The sequence below is a fragment of the Cladophialophora immunda genome (genome assembly GCF_000835495.1).
Source record: "Cladophialophora immunda strain CBS 83496 unplaced genomic scaffold supercont1.2, whole genome shotgun sequence".
Lineage (NCBI taxonomy): Eukaryota > Fungi > Ascomycota > Eurotiomycetes > Chaetothyriales > Herpotrichiellaceae > Cladophialophora > Cladophialophora immunda.
The window spans coordinates 5336445-5353195 of NW_015622542.1; the positions used below are offsets into that span (position 1 = coordinate 5336445).

General features: G+C 51.1%; 3 protein-coding genes across 3 annotated transcripts; 1 reads left to right on the forward strand and 2 right to left on the reverse strand.

Annotated features, from left to right (window-relative positions):
- Positions 1-4218: 4218 nt before the first annotated feature.
- On the forward strand, positions 4219-5813 carry PV07_04088 (uncharacterized protein; the record flags this gene model as incomplete). The annotated part of the gene is made up of 2 exons (XM_016390871.1): positions 4219-4363; positions 4432-5813. 2 exons carry the CDS (start codon positions 4219-4221, stop codon positions 5811-5813), a joined length of 1527 nt encoding a protein of 508 aa, XP_016252773.1.
- Positions 5814-6512: 699 nt separating this feature from the next.
- Positions 6513-8622, reverse strand: PV07_04089 (uncharacterized protein; the record flags this gene model as incomplete). The annotated part of the gene is made up of 9 exons (XM_016390872.1): positions 6513-6682; positions 6731-6922; positions 6972-7091; positions 7146-7272; positions 7328-7717; positions 7771-7873; positions 7926-7942; positions 7990-8034; positions 8089-8622. 9 exons carry the CDS (start codon positions 8620-8622, stop codon positions 6513-6515), a joined length of 1698 nt encoding a protein of 565 aa, XP_016252774.1.
- Positions 8623-9110: 488 nt separating this feature from the next.
- Positions 9111-11699, reverse strand: PV07_04090 (uncharacterized protein). Its single transcript, XM_016390873.1, has 4 exons — positions 11323-11699; positions 10262-11272; positions 10109-10207; positions 9111-10012 (listed from the first exon to the last, which is right to left on the reverse strand). Exons 1-4 carry the CDS (start codon positions 11558-11560, stop codon positions 9216-9218), a joined length of 2145 nt encoding a protein of 714 aa, XP_016252775.1. The 5' UTR covers positions 11561-11699; the 3' UTR covers positions 9111-9215.
- Positions 11700-16751: the final 5052 nt, after the last annotated feature.

The window sequence follows — 16751 nt, forward strand, 5'->3', positions numbered from 1 at the left end:
GTCGGTCACGTTGAGGGCTTCAGTCTCGGTATTGACTTCAAAGACAGGCACGTCCAAGTCATCCCGAATCCGAGCTGGGAAGGCGCGCGCGGGAGCGGGCAGTGGACGCAGAGTTGCTGAGATGTTCAGAAAGTCGGCAGCCTGGCCAAATCCAATCACTGGCAGAATGCCGTCGAAAGACCTGTTGAGTATTTGGGGACCATCAGCATAGGCAATGAGCCGTGTTCCGGATTGCGATTCGCCGACGGCGAAGATATGTTGCGCTTTAAGGCTTCCTAGCACACCGCCGGCGTTGTGGCGCACAGCATTTGCGGCCTGGGTGTAGATGTCGTATGACAAGCCATCGTCAGGGATGGACAGTCTTGAATATCGCTCGGGGTCCCATTGATGAAGCCCGAGGGGATTAGAGATACCTGGCGTGCCCTCGATGCCGACCTTTTGACAAGTCACGGCGGCAAATACATATCCAGCCTCATACACACCGGGATGGTCCGATATGGCCAGGTCAGAGCCGAAGGAGACATTGTCCCATTCAATTATGACATCGCCATTGAAGTCATCGGTGTTGGAGGGGCGGCGAACAAGGATACGGGTTCTATACGCCGCAGTGCCATTGTAATTCAAGACGAACTTGCCGTCGAGTGGGACCTTGCCACCGACCAAGTTGAAGCGTGTTGCATTGCCACTGAAGAAGAACTCCTCTTCGACATACCCGATCCTGCTGATGTTTCCGAGGTAGCTGCTAAATGGGCGGCCGTGGGAGCCCCCTACGATGGGGCCCTCGACTTTTGGTATAATTGGCACCGCTCCCTTGGTTGCGAATGCGAGCGGACTGACGACATTGAGCCCAGCGAAGAGGAGTGCCCCAAAAGTCTTTAGGTCCATGACAGGGATGTCTGACAAAAGGGATAGGTGAATCGACGTCTTCCTTCCAAATAGATGCTCCTTACGTGGCACTCATAGTGAGCTCGAAGGCAAATCCCTTCCTTATATCTCGTAGGAGCGGATAATGTTATCCGAGCAGGCAGAGGCTGAGAATCTGGGGGTCCCCAGGGGATAGTGCATGAAGTGGAGATCGCGGTGAGTCGGTGAGTCGGTGAGCCGCTAGAATATGCAAGCGTCGCAGATATTTCCTCCTGCGTCGTAGGATCCGCTCGGCCTGATCTGGAGATCCAGTTGCCATCAATTTCGGTAAAAGGGGCGTACTGCCCGGGAACGCCAACCTCCTCTCTTACTTGAGCATATTAAACCTTATCCAACAGACATTCGGTATAACATACGCCACACTGCCCAATACTCATCCAAACGAACTGCTTTTCCGGACTCGGAGGTAAACGTCCAAAATCCACCCAAGAAAGGTCACAGTTGTCTTTCTTAGTGGCACGCACAAGGAAGCTAAGCCTACACCCCTGGTCATCACGGTATACTCTTGCTGATTGGCAAGAACATGAGGCTTCCGGCAGTCCTAAGCAAAAGCGTTGCGAGATCTCGTACGACAGGAGGGATGTCTGGGTTATATCTCAATCTCCTTTCCTACCCAGCTCTATCAACGAGGCCGGAGTTCCAGCTACCAATGGTACTGGCCGATTCAAATCACCCGGGTGGCAGTTGAGCTCGAGGGCCTCCGACACAGGCCCCTATCCTTAATAGACGTCCCTTACATCGTTATGCCTTGCTCATAGCACTGATTTCCTCGACATGCAGAGCCGTGTCGACCACCTTTTCTCCGGCCAGGTTCTCGTTCGTCTTCGCCGCCACATCCTCTCCATCGAAGATCTTGGTGATCTCTTCGAGTGGGAGGTACTTGGTCTCGGGGTAAAAGAAATAGATGACGATGACCTCGAAGAGCAAGAACACGCAGTAAACAATATAGTACTTCCACGCCAGCGCGTTCATGGCAATCGGGTTGACATATTGGTTGAAAAAGAGTGCGCCGTAGAGCGCGTACTCCATAATGGTGAAGCCCTTGGCACGCAGATTGTAGGGGAGGATTTCGGTAGTGTAAGAGGCAATCAGTCCGGACCTGTCAAGATGAGTTAGTTGTGGCCTTGAAGCAAAGATCGGCTGGGGACAACGTACTTGAAGTTGTAGAAGAGAGTGTAGATAAAGATGAATGCCAGATTTCCTTTGCCATACGCGAGCAGTTTAGTCGCAGTGTATCGCTCGGCCAGGATCGTCCAAATGACCCAAGATACGAGACTGCCCACGATCGAGATCAAATAGATTGGTCGGCGACCCCACTTGTCAACGAAGAAAGAGAAACCCACGTTGGTGACCAGGCTAAAGGTGGTGATCCCGCCATTGATGAGCAGTTGGTGATTGGGATCCGTGATGCCAATGTTGTCGAGGATAAGGTTGAGGTAGTAGCTGATCAAGCCGTTTCCAGACCACTGTGAGAATAGACCCACTGAAACGAGGATGATGAACCGCTGGCGGTTGCCCTTGGTTTTGAAGAAGTCCAAGAAAGAGGAAGTCTTCTTCTGTTGCTTTTCAAGCGCAAGTGCCGTGGATATTTCGGTGTACTCGATCTGAACCACTTCGTCGTGTTCGTTGCCATCGGCATGGTATTTGGCTAGAACCTGCATAGCTTTTTCGGATTTGTCCTTGCTGATATAGTAACGAGGTGATTCTGGCATGAACCAAACGACTGCCAACATCCATATCGTGAACACGCCTTGAATTAAGCTAGGAGCTCGCCAGGCCCAGTTGTTGTTGATCTTGAGTGTACCATAGGTGACCCATGCAGCGATAAAAGCGCCAGATTGATAGTTCGCTGCCTGGATGGTGACCAGCAAGGCACGATCTTGTGCTGGGGCAATCTCAGCAATCAAGAGTGGTGAGGCGCAGTTGACAATGATGTCGCCAAACCCAAGGACAAATCGCGCACCGACGAACATGCCGAAGCTCTGTGCGGCAGACTGAAGAGCAACGCCGACAAGCATGATAGATGCGCCAATGGTCAGAGTTGTTCGTCTCCCGAGGCCGTCGAGCATGAATGGAATGAACAAAAGACCAGCAAGTGCGCCTGCACTCATGACACAGTTGAAAAGACCTAAGATAGACCCTCTTGGATGGTTGAAATATGTCTGCCATAACGGAAGCGACTGGAGACCGTTCATCATCGAGTTGTCATAGCCATTGGCAGTGTTGGTGCATATCAAGGCAAAGATATAGAAGTAGAGCCATCTCATCGTCGAGGACTTCCACCACTTGACTCGAGGGAAGACTCTGCCTGCAAGAACAAAGTGGCCCTTGGGAGGGACGAACAGCTGAGGATCCTTCTTCGCCATCTCGATGTAGTCTGAAGAACAGTAACTGTAAGCAAGTGAGGATAGAGGAAGGCTGTTGGAGAGACCGATTGAATGAAGGTCTCAGGGGGATCGAGCCTTCTTACAAAGTAGTAGCAACACCTATGATGGACGGGGTGGAGCAATCTGCCTGAATTGGTCTTCATTCCAGCATATTTCGTAAGGCAAAGTCGACAACCGAGGTCCTACTTCGCCCGGGTGAGGTTGTCTCGCAATATTTGCCTGTGATTGAGGTCAAAGTCAAATATAAAACACTAGGGCCAGTAAGCTTGGGAATTTGTACCCAGTATCAGACTGCAAGTGTCCTGAGTGCAGGGCCGAGTTGAGCTAAAGTGTGGTTCGGGGAGCCACCGGGAAGCGACTGCCAGCTGACCACCGGCTTCTTGCCCAATCCATCTTGTGTCGTGTGGTCAATGAATGACTTATCTCGTGGCCTGTTCTGGTAATTAGCCTGAAACTTGGGACGGTGAACAGATAGGAGCCGATTGAACCGAAGTCTCGACAAGTTGACCTCCATGTGGAGACGCCATTCTCCCCATGGGGGCAAGGCTGAGATGGAGTCTCGCTTCAGCTCCGATCAGCGGCACAACTCCGACATAGCACAAGGAACGGACAATCAATCTCATTCAGCCTGAATTTGTGGCGCTCCGAGCCCTACAGCCAAGATATGCTTCAGTGGGCATCCAGGCCGGTGGTCGAGGCTGCAGTAAGAGGTTTGTAAGGACAAAGTACGATGCCCCAGAGCCTAGCAGGGGATTCTCTGTTTCGGATAGCGTATTACGCTCAAGCTATTTACGACGACAAAGCCCACCTGTTGGAGAAGAATATGGCTATGAGTTAGATGTGACTTGGTAGGCTTTTGTTGCCTGGTGTTTTGTGGCTTCGTTGGCCACCGTCGGAAAAACGAATGATGAATCCAATCATCCCAGGCTTCGCGCCGGACCCTTCCATTGTCCTCGTCGACGACACATATTACCTTGTGAATTCCAGCTTTCACATATTTCCAGGTCTTCCTATATATGCATCGAGAGATCTGGTCTCATGGCGACACATAAGTAAGCGTCGTTGAGTCCCTTGAGAGGATATTCTTGCGCGGTGTAAGTTCTAATGCTTCCAACAACAGCCAATGCATTCAATCGTCGCGAGCAGCTTAGCCTCAAAGCCTCCGACACCAACCATAGCCCACCAGGCGAATGGGGAGAGGTCATGTCAGCGACAGGCGGCCTATATGCCCCCACGATACGCTATCACGACGGGACATTTTATGTCATTTGTACCAACATAATCCGGGCCAAGGGCGAGAACGAAGGCGAGAGCAAACAGAACTTCATCATAACGACGACGGACATTTACTCCCATCAATGGAGTGACCCTGTCTTCTTCGAGTTCGACGGAATCGACACTAGTCTCGTTTGGGATGACGAAGGAAGGGCATATCTGCATGGCTCGGCAGCCCCTGGCCCAATGACCACGATCAAGATGTTTGAGATCGATGTCAAGACTGGTGCCAAACTCAGCAACGAGGAGCTACTATGGAGTGGCACTGGTGGCATCTGGCCAGAAGGGCCTCACATCTATCGCAAAGACGGGTGGTGGTACTTGGTTATTTCCGAAGGCGGCACTTTTGAAGACCATATGATCACCGTTGCCCGAAGCAAACGTCTCTTCGGCCCATACGAACCAAATCCCCACAATCCCATCTTGACCGCATGTGGGACGGACGAATACATCCAACACACCGGGCACTGTGATATGTTCTGCGATAAGGAAGACCAATGGTGGTGCGTCTGTCTCGGAGTACGAAAGGACCCAAAAAAGAGGTATATCATGGGACGCGAAACGTATATTACTCCAGGTACATGGCCCGAAGGTGACTGGCCAGCTTTGAAACCTGTGAAGATGGATACTGATGCGGCATATGGACGCAAAGTGGGCAAGCCAAGTGCTCTGAGCGCTGAGCCCCTTGTGGACTTTTGCTATATCCGCGACGTGGATCTCACCAAACACAAGATATCCCCCGATAGGAAGACTATCGAGCTTGCATCCAGCAAGGCCGATCTCTCGGACGCGCGAGCCCAAGTATCATTTGTTGGCAAACGACAGAGGATGCTTGAGGGTCAGACTTCTGTAGTCGTCCTAAGCCCGCCTCACGAAGCTGTCGGCAAAGCTGGCCTTGCCGTATACAAGGACGAGTTCCGCTATGCTCGCATCTACCACGAGCTACAGACAAGGGAGATGGTCCTTGAAGTCGTGAACGAGCCAAAGGAAATTCTTCGTCTGACTCGAAAGGGGTGTCCCGCAGGTGAGGAGATCAAGCTGCAACTGGAGTACGCAGAGGATTCGTACACATTCTCATTTACCACAGCCGGGGCGACTTACAACTTTGATTCCTTTGACACGATGGACTTGGTAGGCCCCGATTTCACCGGACCAATTATTGGAGTTTTCTTCACTTCTTTGCAAGATGGTTCTAGCATCATCTTTCGCGATTTGAGGGTGGAGTGAGTGATTCCTACACATTAGATACTGATCTCAGATACATTTCCGAGCTCACCTTGCTCAAATATGGATCTTTGTGTGTGCAGCTGGTGCCTATTGCCTAAGTACTGTTTTCTCGCTCCTCTCTAAGACATTTGGCCCTGCAACTCTTGCGGCATTGCTACAGGTGGTCGATTTAGAACATGGGTCTGCCGACAGGGCTTTGGCAATATGATGAACTCTTTCACAAAGGATTTGGGTTTTGGGAATCATTTGTAAATACAGAATGTATGGGAGCCTGATCTTTGAGATGGAGGAACCGGTTCTGCTTCGCTCGACTCAGATTGACGAGACTAGAGTAAAGGTACGGACGAGGAGGGTATCTCGGTATTTAACTCAATTATGGCGGCTAGCTACTTTGAAACCTCAAAACCCTCTCGAGAAGCATCTAATTTACAGCTCGACCCATTGAAAAAGCTACTCCTTATCAAAAAGGATGCCGTCTGTTGGGGAAGGTAAGGTTAACCAGAAGTTAGAGTCTATCTAGTGGTCTAGTCTGTCTAATTCTATGCACCACCCCCCGGCGAGTCTGCATGCCTCCGGTACAGCAGCAGCAGAAGAAATATGCACCAGACTGCCTGCATTGGCTGATTGTGGCTGGACAGAGCACATGCTTCGTCAGCCATATCAAGGGCGGGATACAGCTTTGTTCACCCAGAATCTTGATCATGTGCCAATCTTGCCTGATGGCGGTTTCCGGGGTCCAAAGGTAGCGTCCCACGCGCTTTGTACTTTGATCAACATGGCTTCCTGGTTGGCACGGGCAACTACCGAAAGCCCAAACGGCCTGCCATTATACTCTAGATATGACAATGGCAGGGTGGCAATCGGATATCCTGGACGCTTTTAGCTTAGGCGCATGTCAGAGTGCGGATGATACGTACCACTGCACGCCGCGTACGATATCAGCAGACTGTCTGCTGGTGCCATGATCACGTCGACCTTATACGTGTCGAGGATAAAATCTATGCCTTCTTCTCTGGCCACACGTCGGAGGTGGCCGAAGTGCGCGTTGTATTCTTCTGTGGTGATTGATTGCCGATATGCTCGTGTGAGCCGTTCTTGGTTCGGAGAGTCTGCTAGAATGTTATTGAGGGTCGAGGTGGACCTGTGCGCGTGTCTTACAAGGAGAAAGCTCCAGCGCGGCGTGTTGTTCGTTGAATTTAATGAGCCCCTTTAAGTCTCGAATAGTCGAATTGATTCGGGTGTCGAGATAAGCATTGATATCTTTAACGAAGTCGGCAGCTGTGAGTTTTTGTCAGTCTGGGATGCTAATAGTGTTCACGTCAGACTCTCTACCTGCAACCACAGTCTCACTATTTTGACCGTTTAGAGTCAAGGCGCCGTGGCGAGTCAAAGGTACATTGCCTGCATACGACTTGGCCAATGTCTCGATCTTGGCGTACGCCTGGCGGATCTCCCTGTTCTGTCTCATAATCAGCTTATGCACATACTCAGAGTCACCGTGGGAGAATGCGGACCATTTGCTGTGTAGCATTTTCGACATGCCTTAACCAGCTGTCCGGTAGGTTCCACACTTCCGGATCCAGTGTTGCAACAGAAATGTCGCTCCAGCTCTCTGTCAATGCAGAAGTATAGCTTTGCGGTAGCTTTCGGTCAGGGTCAACAATTGCATCGAGGAGCACAGCCAAGTCATAGGAACTTTTAGCCATGGGACCGGCTGAGTCGAAATTGGACGAAATAGGGACAATGCCAGCTTGCGGGACAAGGCCGATTGTCGGCTTGATGGTGTACAGCGCGGCCCTGCCCGCTGGCAGAATGAGCGAGCCGTCAGTCTCGGTTCCGATGGAGAAAGGACTGTAGCCTGCCGAAACTGCAACAGCTGAGCCGGAGGAGGATCCAGAGGGGTTCTGATTAGGTGTCATGTAAAGCCACTTAGATCGCTTTCCGCAAACAAACTCACACTGTGACTGTCTTTGCCATCTGCTGGGTCAACCTTGTCGCGTACGTATGCAGACTGGACTTGGCCACCGACAGCAGAGTAACCACTCGTTATATTGGTGCCTCTATGCCGAGGTTAGTGTCTTAGGTATCACAAGCACCTTCGACCATACAGACTTGTAGTTTGACAGTTCCTAGCTTAAGTCAGTGACTGGTAACATCACTATGTAGGCTCACGTACGCTCAGGTTTGTCTTGCCGATGATGATGACTCCAGCTGCAATCAGCTAAAGGCCGTCAGTAGGTGCTTTTCCTTGTGTATGACCGAAACAGAATTATACCAGGTCGACTATTTTGGCATTCCTCTGCGGCCAGGAACCCACGAGCGCGTAGCTCCCGGCAGTCGTCTGAAAGCCAAGGTCAGGGTGGGTGTCAATGTTGTCCTGGCGAGCAAATATTAGTCCAGCGTCATTGAAGAGTGGCACGAAACCTCCCTTGATGACAATTGGGATGCCATGCAAAGGCCCTCTGGTTTTCCCTTGAGATCTCTCTTTGTCGAGGATCTCCGCGGCCTCGAAGACACCCGGCAATGGTTTGAAATTGATCATGGCCTTCAAGGAGTCGTCATATTTCTGGATCTGATCTGTGTACAACTGTACAAGATCAACACTCCGCACTGTTCCACTGCCAAGTGCGCTCTGAAGCTCCCTCAAGCCGGCTGTCAGAGGATTGATGACCACGGCATTTGTCTCCACGGCCGCTGGAACTTGCGAGCTGGCCGACGAATACCATCGTGTGGCTAAAATGACTGCCACAAAGAGGGCAGCGAGGCTGAAGGTGATAGATCGGTCTGGGCGCCTGGCGCGAGAATCCATGGAGCCAGGTTCTTCAGGCTCTGGACAGATGGACTTCGGTTGCGGCTTCTTTGCCGCGAGGTTTCGTTCAGCTTCAAGAAATTTTTGGGCGGCAGCGGGTGTAGTCCGTAGTATTTCCTCCGTACAGAACCCCGCAGGCCGCTCGCCGGCATTCCTCCAAGCGATCTACTCCGTCTAAGATAAGACGTAAATCTGACAAACATATCAACGCTCCCCCAAAATATTAACGTCAACTCTTATGATGCGCGGTATGGGCTTGCCTCAATACTCTACCCACATTCGTGTACTCACAAAAAGTGGAGGTTGACACAACTATTCCCGGTGCTGCTGAGCAGATCCACGTCCTGTCAAGCCTTGTGGGTGGCAAAAGCGGATAGACTGTGTCCGAAGTTCAAAGCTCTTACATCAAGTTTGACCTGGCGGTGACGAATCAATGCGCGCCGCATCAGCCTCGTGCTTGTGGTGTTCCCACCGTCGTGTTAATGAGCCGAATACCATTGCACGCTGTCTCTTTCAACATTAGGAACATTGAGCATTTGGAAGAGTGAAGTTTCCACGAGCGCCACTCTATGGAACCTAATTCAACATGACTGCTACACCTCTGTATTCAATCCCACACAATTGTACACCAACCAAGCCTTGACCCCAAACGACACATCCAACTCACCCCCTCCCTCCTGGCATGTCTTATTCCAGCTTCGAGCTGTATCACAATTTGACGTTTCGAACATGGCTATACAGCAAGAGTCGATGTTCGTGCTCGTGCCGGAGCTGGTGTCAAAGGTGATTTCGGCATCGGCGGGGATGGTGCTCAGGTCGCTCAGAGTGCTCATCTCGCTGGTACTTGTGACAGTGATACACTTCGTGTTGCGGGTGAGTTGATCTCCATACAGCAGATACGACGACCGCTCGAGTGACTGGTCGTTCTCCCAATATTGATACTGTTGCACGTTGAGAACCCAGCCGTTCATCTCACCTGGAACAGGGGAGCGGAGGGGGAAGGGGTTGGAGGACGTAGAGGAAGATTTTGACGTCGTCGTTGTCGTCGTAGGTATCGCTGTGGTTGTCGTTTGTGGAGTCGTCACGACTTTGGATGTAGTTGTCGATATTTTCAGTGTGCTTGTGGATGTGCGCTTGGTTGTTACAGGAGTGGTCGTGGTTGTCTTCTTTGACGTCGTTGTCGAGGTAGGGAATGAGCCAAACGCTTTACAATAATGCTTGACGAGCACAATCTGTTGATCTTCGCTGTCCTCCCACAGATCGATGTCGAATAGGTCTTTCCTGCCCGTCCAGAACTCCATGACGCCGTCGACAGTCATCGCGGAGCCTACATTTACATCAAGTTTCACCCCATTGGGTCGAGGGTCAGGAGGGCAATAGCCGTTGTCAGCTAAGGCAAAGTCAGCATCCTTCCTGTTAATGTTTACCTTCGCCTCCAAGGATTTATGTTCGCGATTCAATGAGTGTGCGTTGTGGGAAGACCTACCGTGCCCAGCCTTGCCCTCAAAAGAGAAGATTGGATGCTTGAAAACGAGCATCATCTCGAAGCCCTCTTCAGGAACCTTGACCCAGGGTAGTTCGAACTCTAAGGATCTGTTAGCAGGATACAATTCCAGTCACTGGATGAGGACACGCATACCGGGGAAGAGTGACACGCCCAGGGACACGTTGAATTCAAAGAACACCTTCAGACCCATGCCCAGCTGGGCACCAATACCCAGTGGCTCCACCTCGAACTCGGGGAACCAGCCATAGAATTCACTCTTATCCAAAAACTCTTCTGGGCTGTCCACGGCAAAGTCGACCTTCGCCAGTGCCGTGTCGGGTATGCTGGCCGTTGCCCCCGTGGTGATGGTCGCCTCGCCCTCGATAGAGTCGAGCTCGAAGCCAAAGCCCACCTCCATGCTCGGACCAAGCTTGAGGATATCCGGAATCTCGAACTCTCCGGGCAGAGGTATCTCGGCCAACTTGATCTTTTTCCCGGGCAGGTCAGAGACGGCTGAATCGGCTTTGCCCGACATATCCAATTTCAGATGCACATCGGCTTCGACGCCGCGAGGCTCTGCCCTCAGCTCAAAGATCTCGAAACCGTCAAGGATGCTCCACTTGACATGGCCGTGGGCGGCGAGTGTTCCCTTGGTCCCGCAATTCTCGCAATCCACGTTGATGGAAATCAACGGGTTGGGATTGAGGAACCAAAGCACGGTGGTCGGCCATGAGCTGCTCAGATCGAACAGAGCTTCCCCGGCCTTATCGAAGCCTACTCGCCGCCTCTGGAGACCCGGACTGGCGACGCCGAAATCAATGGTGAATGCAGATGCTGCCTCCACCCACAGCTTCTTTGCGGCAGTGAAGTGGACTATTCTCTGGGTCGAGTTGAATGTAGCATGATTGATTGCCCACGGAATACGTCTGTTGCTGGTTTGACAAACGGCAGAGTCGCCCACGAGAATGAATGTGCGGTTTGTCCCGCCATTCACCCAGTCAAATGATGCTTTGGCGGCCTTGAAGGTCTGTTGTGTCGAGAACCGGAGACTGAAATGCTCAGAGCAGTCCGCCATGACAAGTGCCGAAGAGAATTTCTCCATGTCAATGATTCTCTGTCCTGGAGCTGGCACGACATTGAACAGCACGGTGGTCAACTGAGTATCTAAACTTCTGTTGGTAAAAAGGGTCGCACGATTGCTTTGATCGACGTACTGTTCGGTGAAGTCCAGATCAAATCCTCATCGTGACCAAGCGTAACGTCGAATAACGACGAATTAGTGGTCCTGGTCGGGCTATTGGGATAATATGGACAACAATCTTCCGTGGCGCGCTTGACGTTCACACGCCAACCGTCCCAAAGATGGCGGTCGAGTGGCACGAGCTGGGTCGTGGCCGACGCAACGGCTGTATACAAGGTAACCAGGACTAGTATGATACGAGACGAATGCATTTTGACAAAGCTGGTAGCAAGGTCAATGCTTCGGATGGAAAATACGAGGGAATCAAAGGAATGAAGGAGCACTTTGCAGGGGTATTCCCAGTAGCTTTTATTGCTTTTAGAGCTCCAAGCCTGCAGCGCTGGCGCTGGGCCATTGTTTGTGTGAAGACAACCACCCTCGTATTTGATGAAATAGTCTTGCCATGTTGACCCGACATGCTTGGGCGCATCACTCCATTCCTCCAAACGTGGAAAAACTTGTTTGTAGACCAGAGGTAGAGCAGTTGAGGCCAAGAATGCCGTGGTATGATGCCAAGAGCGGAAGGCTGAAGTGGTCCCTCTTCTGCAGCTCCAGCACCTCTTCCGACAGAGGCACAGCATCTTCCGTCCATCCGTTCTCTGCCAGGATGAGAGCCAAGTTCGGCCACCGCTGCATTTTTCCTCCCTCGCACAGATCATCTAGCTGATCCCCGAGTTGCAGAAGCTCGTGCACATGCGATACCAGCTATCCTATCTGAATACCTAAAACAATTTTTCCGAAAGTGGCGGTCGAGCTCTCCCCACGTACAGAATTCGTCTCCTGATTTCTTGGAATGACCAGCCCGGGAGGAGGCATAGATAGAGGCAGGGGTTGGCCATGTTGGCCCGGAGGATGAGTGTGAGTCCAACTATGAGGTATATTGCCACAGTTGTTGGTGTTATTCAATCCTAAAAGCCATCGTGATTATCTGTAGTTGTACATGATTCTATTGACTATACAGTTTTGTGCCGAGAATAATCGATCTTTCCAGTCAACCTTGTCTCAACGATGCCAGTATGAGCTTTTGAGTTTCATAATGCCCGCGCTCCTTCGCCAAGTCGGCAGCTCGTCTCCCATCCCGTAGGGCAACATCCCTATCCGCACCTCGTCTCAGTAACAACCATACGACGTCGTCGTGGCCTCCGTAGGCTGCCTCGTGCAAAGGCGTCCAACCCCGGTTATCGCGTGGATCTGTCTCTCTTTTGGGATCCCGTTCCAACAGCCAGCCTACCAAGCCAATGTTGCCAGCTCGCGCTGCATCGTGGACGGGTCGGCATCCGCTTTTATTCGTGGGGACAGGATTGGCGTTATTTTCAAGCAGGAAGTAGACAACCTCTTCGTGGCCTTCGCGGACGGCGAGATGGAGCGGCGTGTCCCGGTTGATTCTCAATTGTGCGTTCAGATCGGCACCATATCGGTGAAGCAGTGCCACAGCTGCTGTGCCCGCTCTCGCTGCGTCGTGAAGAGGTGTGCTTTCCCACATGGGGTCTCGTGCGTTCGGATCTGCCCTATGCTCCAACAACAGCTGTACCAGGGCTAGATGACCACGGCTTGAAGCTTCGTGTAAAGGAGTCTTTCCATTCTCAGCTGGTAGGTTGGGATCTGACCCCCACTCGAGTAGAAGTTCAACGACATCCTTGTTGTTGCGGATGGCTGCTCGAAAAATCGCCGTCTCTCCTGGTCCCATTATGTCTCCATTGGACTTGATTTTCAATCGAGGGGCAGATAGTGTGGCCGAATGAGACGACAAAGCGCCCAGTGGTCTGAATCGGAAAATGTCAGTTTCTTTTCTTCTAGCTCTTCTTCATTGGGTGGCCGCACCGGGGCTTGTTGTCCCTAAAGTTCGGGTGGGCTCCCATTCTTAGCAGATAAAGCGCTTCCACGATCAAACCTAGATCAGCTGCTAGTCTTAACGCCTGGTCTATAGGTTCTGGTGTGTCAGCAAAGTGTCTGACAAGACCTTCGGCGACTGCGTGATGACTATCGTACGGACGATCGACATTTTGACTCGCAAGAGAAGAGCCTGCTTGCAGATTAGACCAAAGATCCATAAATGCCTACGGACCAACCAACCATTGGTGAATCCGAATGAGTTGAGATAACCCCTCAAATAGTTGCGGACGGATTGGTACGTGTCGTCGGCAGAACTCGTAAATTTGACCATGGTCGAATGATCGCCATCAACAGGGATTGCTTCTTCGATCTGAGCCGGCAGATAAAATCTGGCAGAGGGTTCTTTCACAACCTGTATATGCTCTCCGGAGCGCCCATACATGCCGTTCTCATCCTGCGGAAATGTAAGACACGCATTGGCTGATACCTGGACCGACCCGGAAACTTGCCCTTGTAACTGCCCTGGTCATTCGTGTCTCATAAAATGAAACGATCTTCTTGCCCATGGTCATGTTGATAAAGCTCTCCATGATGGGGTCAATTCCTGAGGAAGATTGGATAATTTCCCGCACCAGCAATGCCCTCTGAGGCTGAGAATCTTCGTCGACCATTTTAGCAACATCTTCAAGGCTGATACCACGATGTGGTACCCCAAAGAAAAGGAATGCATGAGTTGATTTGACTAAAGACCCATCATCCTTCTCTCTGGCCGCGACCAGTGCCTATATTTTCAGTCTCGAAATCAGACTCAGCTGCCCAGTGGCGATCAATGTATACGCACATGAGCGATAAGAATCCCTCCGAAGCTGTGACCCAAAAAGACTATCGGCCGATTTCTCTCCTACATCATCTTGTGTCGGCCAACGAAAGCGCAAATTGATGTCACACGGGAGCGCAAAGAAACACACCTCGCGGGATTTTCTCGCTTTCCTGAGTTCCTCTAGAAAGATTCGGACGTAATCTCTGGTGGTGTGGACAGCTTTCTCTTTCAATTTAGTGTTGTACCCGAAAATCATGGTCCTACAAGCTTTCAAATATTCATCCTCACAGAGAAAATCGCGAAGCCACATCCTGTCATTCCCTCCCGTCCACGAACCGAAGGCATGGCCGTTGAGTCCTGTGACCGCAATAATGCTGAGGAGATTCCTCCGTCAGCGATTTGATGCGTCCAAGGAGAATATTTTTAGTACCTACTCAAGAGGAATTCTGATCCCGCGGGTTGGATACAGTTGAGTAAGACCAAAGAAATCCTGGTCGATGTCTATGTCCCTGGTGCCTTCCACCTCGATCTGTTCTCTCTTCTCGCTAAGACGGCTGAGAAATCTAGGCATGGATGGACGAAACTTGATTATTGCTGTTTGAGTCTCTCCATTGTCTGTGCATGTCGGCGCAAGAGTTATTTTGGATGTTATCGTGGACTTCTCTGAGGCCTCGAACCGAAGATAGATGATATTCTTTACACTCTCGGCGGTAAATCCCAAGGGCACATTGCGGGCCCTAACTGTGTTCCTGTTCTTGTTGGTGGCCATGTTTGGTAGACTCGATCGCCGCGTAAAGGAGTATGACCAGAACCAAGTCGAGTGCTTCGGGAATATCTCACTTCATTATCCTTCGGCAGTCATGCAAATCAGGGGCAGAAATGCGGAGCTCGTATTCGATTGCCTTGGGCAACCTGGTTGGCCGCATCACTTTTGAGGAGCAATCGCAAACTGCAGCTTCTAACTGGTCGTTGACTGACCATTTGCTGCCCATCCGCCTGAAACCCCTCGACACCACCATGCATCTCTCTAATTTGCCAAGTGACGTGTCTTGTTGACTTGAGCCCACGTATGCAACTAGTCATGAGGCTGAGTAGATGGATACACCACCGCGGCACCTACAAATACATAAAGACAAGATCACATTACTGTACGATCATTACCCGCAGTAGAACCACGATCTCTCCAAAATGACCATACGCGCAAGCCAACTTGCGGAGAAATACACCCAGATCCTAACTTCTATTCTTGGAGAGCCTGATGTGCGTAATCTCATAGAGAGCCATGTCAACAGATCTATGGACAGCATCGACAACGTCAATCCGGACTCTCTCGACGGACACATAGGAGCACTGTCCGAACGATCGGCCATTGAAATGATAAAGAAGTTCCCAAGTTTGCTCCAGGAACGGATACAGAGCCCGGCAATTCGGAATGCACCAAAGATGGATGATTGTAAGTCGAAACTCCCGTAATCCCTTGAGTATGCCTTCAGCTGATACCTAATCCTCTTCCCTGGACAAATATAGCTTGGCGTCCAGTATCAAAGCCCACCTATGGACAACCCCTTGGAGGGAATGACCCGGGGTACTTCAATAGCAGAAGCGCCGATTGGGGCTTGGGAACAAAATCCTCATTCGAAGGATCTCAAGCCTCAACCTTGGTCCCTGAACGCCAGGAGCCATATCAAGATCACGGAAGTCGCTATCCCTCGGACAATGAACCAAAGCGAGGTGTCGGGTTTTCCAAATCAGCTTTCATTCCTGAGAGACCACCGCCTACTCTACCACACCGAGGCGTTGAAATATCTAACTCACCGTTTATTTCTGGGGGACCAACACATACTCAATCACCCCGAGGTGTCAGGTCTTCTAACCCCCCGTTCATTTCAGGGAGATCACCAACATCTCAACCAACCGGAGGTGTCGAGTCTTCCAATCTACTTTCTACTTCTAGGATACCACCGCCAGAAAACTCAAAACTCCGTCCCATTTCAGAATTGGACAAACGGAACCCGGAAAGCAACCGCAACAAGGCAGCCCAGATGACAGAGCCCGGCTCCACTACCGTAGACCCAGCCACATCATATCTTAGAGGACTGGATGCAAATGCAACGGGGACCCAAAGGGAGTTACCCACAACATACAGGAGCCTTGGGCAGCCTTCATCTAACCATATAAGTTCTTCAACGCCGGCTTGGGGAAGTAATAATGGAGCATCTTCTTCGGAGACCAAACATTCAAGAACGCGCGAAGAGCCTCCTCTCAGCAGCCGATATGGGTCCCAATTTGAGGAAAGACCGCTCACCCCAGACAGTGAAACATCCGAGTCCGATATCGAGGAACAACCACTCACTAGTCTTTCCGATAATTCAGAACAAATATATGCGGAAGTGACCAGTTCTCTGCAGAAAAGTCAGGAGTACCTGTCAAACACCATAGAGAATACTGGACTCACAGAGTTCTACGGCAAGGATCACCCCAGGGTGCAGACCATCGCCGCGAACGCTGCTGCCAGGGCGGCCGATGTCTCAGCCAGATATGAACTAACACCGAAGACCACCCTTGGAGCGATTAAACTCGCTCTGTACAACTTTGTGATCCTTTGTGGTAAGTTTGTACTCTACTCCGGAAGGCTCATCTGGTTTGCTTCTCTGGTTAATCGTGCTTCCCCAGATGATAGCGGTTCAATGAAAGAAGAAAATCGGATACCAGCATTGCAAGCTACTCTTAAGCGTGTCGTGGAAATAGCG